At 43.5% G+C, this 3,517-nt stretch overlaps 1 protein-coding gene across 1 annotated transcript; it reads right to left on the reverse strand.

Annotated features, from left to right (window-relative positions):
* Positions 1 to 234: 234 nt before the first annotated feature.
* Positions 235 to 1,536, reverse strand: LOC138589217 (N-acetyltransferase family 8 member 3). Its single transcript, XM_069659419.1, has 2 exons — positions 1,518 to 1,536; positions 235 to 989 (listed from the first exon to the last, which is right to left on the reverse strand). Exons 1-2 carry the CDS (start codon positions 1,534 to 1,536, stop codon positions 235 to 237), a joined length of 774 nt encoding a protein of 257 aa, XP_069515520.1.
* Positions 1,537 to 3,517: the final 1,981 nt, after the last annotated feature.

The raw sequence follows: 3,517 nt of genomic DNA on the forward strand, positions 1-3,517 counted from the left end.
AGTCAGTAACAAGCAGCAAGCATTAAGTAAATTATTAAAGATGGATTAGTGTTGAGAAAGCTTATTTAGCCCCTCTAAATACAAGAACATAAACAAAGATTTCCTGATGAGTGCAATTCTGACACTGAAGGAGATCTTGTGCATCCGTATGAGACGCCGATGGCAGTGACAAAGTGTTGATATTTGAAGCGTTGGGAATGAGAACGTGCTGTTGTATCACATGTCGAAGTTGCTTTAAATGGACTTCTCCATTTGATTCACATTTATTCTGGCCAGTTTGGAGAACAAGCGGTTGTTGTGTGTGTTTCTGTGGGACGAAGTTTGAACAAAACCAAACTTTTGGTAGAGGGAAACGGCGGCTGTCTGCGGCGAGCTGACGTCCACGACCAGGCGGGAGAAGCCTCGATCTTTGCAGAAATCAAGAGCCTTCCCCGTCAACTGAGAGCCCAGGTTTCTGCGGCGGAATGGAAACAGCACGACCATGTGGGACATCTCGCCGTAACCCATATCGCCAACATCTTGGCCGAACTCTGATCCTCCTCCAAGAACGCTTCCGTTGCGGTCTTCAAACCTATCGCTGTCCTCCCCTCCTCTTTTCCCTGTCACCGCCACCATCCCCACCACCTTGGACATGCCTTTGACGTCCGCCTCCGCCACCCACAAAGCGTTATCAGGGTTGTCCAGGTAGTGTGCTTGAATGTCAGCCATGTCTGAGCTCAGCCTCCTCAACACGTAGCCTTCGTAGATCTCGTGGCAGCAGTAATAAATGAGGCCGGCCCAGGCGCTGCCGAAGAGAAGAGCCTGGAAGTAGGAGCTGCCGCCCAGCACGTAGCCGGCCATGGAGATGCTCAGAGCGATGCCAACGTGGTCTGGATGGCACATGGCCCTGAAGAAAGCCGGATAAACATGTTCGAATATCCCATCGCGAAAGAGCGACCGGATCACGTGTTCATCTGAGGGTCTGTATTCCCTGATGGAGAACTGTTGAACTGTTTAAAGCGAGGGAGAGAAGAAAGAGGGAGAGAATGGGAGCTCAGTGAGACTAATCTGCCTCTTGTGCAATAAGACATTCCTGCAGGATTTCACAATCGAGCTCAACACGCTCACGTAACTTGTTATTGAAAGGAAAAATACGAATGAATGCACCTCTTACAGAATATTTCCACGATTTAATATGAAAATGAAATAAAACCTACCTCTTCTACATGACAACCAGAGGAAAAAAAACCCAATTAAAATCATGATAGCATTGTTTCTCTATGAGACTTCAGGAGTCATTCTCAGTATGATACAATTAGCTCGCTCAAAAATGCCAATGATGAGAATCAAAGCGAGGTGAGAAACCCAGAGGCAACAAACAAAAGGTCTTGAGCTGCTATGAAATGTTTGATGTGTCATCCAGGCATGTTAGTAGTGCCACTCATTCACACCCTGGCTGTCTTATTAGTGCTGTTGTTCATAATCAGAGACTTTGAAAAAGGTATAAAAGATTAACATAATCAGAACATCAGACTTACAGTTATTTTTCTGGGCCATGCCGACTCTTTCCCCCGCGTGTGCTCGCTCACTCTGAAGGACTTAGCGCTGCTGCTCGCCCTGCACTTAAGCTACAGACTGCGGTAATCAGCCATTCACAAAGGGGATTGAAATTAGTCCCGAGCATGCTCACCTAGGAGCACACACCAAACACACACACACACACACACACACTGAGGAAAAACTACTTCAGAGGAAAATGCTTCTTATTGTGTAAAATATCGGTCGTATAAGAACTTTTACCGGAGATTGAGATGACGGTGATTTGAAGAAGCGTGCTCAAGAGTTTAATTGAAATTAATCACAGTGTTGCTTTGATTATGAAAGTTTTTTTTTCCCAAACTTAATTAGCTTAGTCAACAGAGTAAAGAACTCCATCATTGGATTTCTCAAGGAGGATGAGCACAGAACCTGAATATATTAAAACAGAATAGTGAGCAGAATGTGAACTCGAGTTCTTCATAGATATTTTCCAAGAATAAAATGTTCTTATTAACCTCGTTACAGGGGCTTCACTTCTGGTGATGATCTCCGAGGAGACTGCTCTGTTCCCTCCTCCGAAATACAAGGTGAGAGTAAAATTAATATTGTCTAAGGCCCCCTGACATAAAAGTCTTCGATGGCGTCGCTGACAGTGTCTTGTGCAATAACCCGGTGGCCCACTGACATGATTAGATTTCCTTGGCAGGAAACGGCCTTTACACCTGTTTAAATCAATAGCGCTGCCTCATGAATCTGTGAGCGCGAGAAGGTCAAGAAACCCCCGGAAACTTCTCAAACCATCTCACATGTCTGGATTTGTCAGCCTGACACGACCTCTGTAGCCACATCGAGCAAGTTTAAACTATTAACTGTTACATTTATCACCCTCATCACCCAGACATTCAAATAGTTACATAAAAGCAATGGTCTCATTAGTTGGTCTCTCCTTTCTTTGAGTCCCTTTTCCTGTGAAGTCAAGGCAATCTTATGAGGTCAGGCCGAGTAACATTCCTTTAATACCACTGTTAACTTAAAATAAATTATGTTATTCAATCATTTTATGCAATCTATGAATACGACACGGATCTGAATGGACCTTCCTCGGGTTAATATAAAAGCTCACCAACACAAGGTTAAACACGCAGATCTGTTGGCTGCATTAAGATCACCATAAATGATTTCTTGCATAGAAATCTCCTACACTCAAGTGAATAAATATAAGACACTGTGGATGAGCTGATGAGTCTGTAAAAGTCCTTCTTGTCCAGTGAGGTGCAGAGAAACAAAGAGTTCAAGTCCAGCTTTAATAGGAAATGAAATCAGCTTTTTTGCAGTGTATTGGCCAGTAAGCAAATCACCAAGTAAGGGATGATGTGTCGTGAGCAGTTTGTTACCGTGGAATGGAGCCCCTTTACAGTGAGACCCTGCAAAGGGGTTCCTCTGTAATAACAACCTGCTCACGATACATTACATGTCTTTGTACTAACGATGAATCTATCGATTTGGAAATTATTTTATTAATTTAAAAATGATTATCTTTCCATTTCCTGTTAAAGATAGTCTGTTAAACTCACAGTGAGGGCTGCGTCCATAGCAACGGTTAACTCAGTTGCCTTCTTAATATGAGCTAAGCTAGCTGTTTTTATTCACATTTCCTCTGATGGTGAAGTACAACACAGTGAACTGGACTGCAGGAATCAGCGCAGCCCCTGATTGAGGTTTTCTGTCTCATCACTGTCAGCATCTGTTGACATTTTCTCTTCCATTCAGCGTCTTTGAACACTGCCGTATCCCGTACTATATTTCGTTTAGTGTTTACTTCATGTGCCGTCTTCACTTTTGTAGATCTCTCTGTCGTAGCCTTTAGTTTTAAATCGTTTAACCTTTATTGCTTTCTCTCCGCCATTTTCGTCTCTTTTCTTTCCTTGGATTGATATGATTACAGTCAGTCCTCCAGATTGTGTGATCCGCATCCCTAGCAGCAGTCGGTTCTTCATAG

The sequence above is a fragment of the Semicossyphus pulcher genome, unplaced genomic scaffold, assembly GCF_022749685.1.
Source record: "Semicossyphus pulcher isolate SPU_LCO1_2020_fin unplaced genomic scaffold, fSemPul1.0.p SCAF_13, whole genome shotgun sequence".
NCBI classification, from domain to species: Eukaryota; Metazoa; Chordata; class Actinopteri; order Labriformes; family Labridae; genus Semicossyphus; species Semicossyphus pulcher.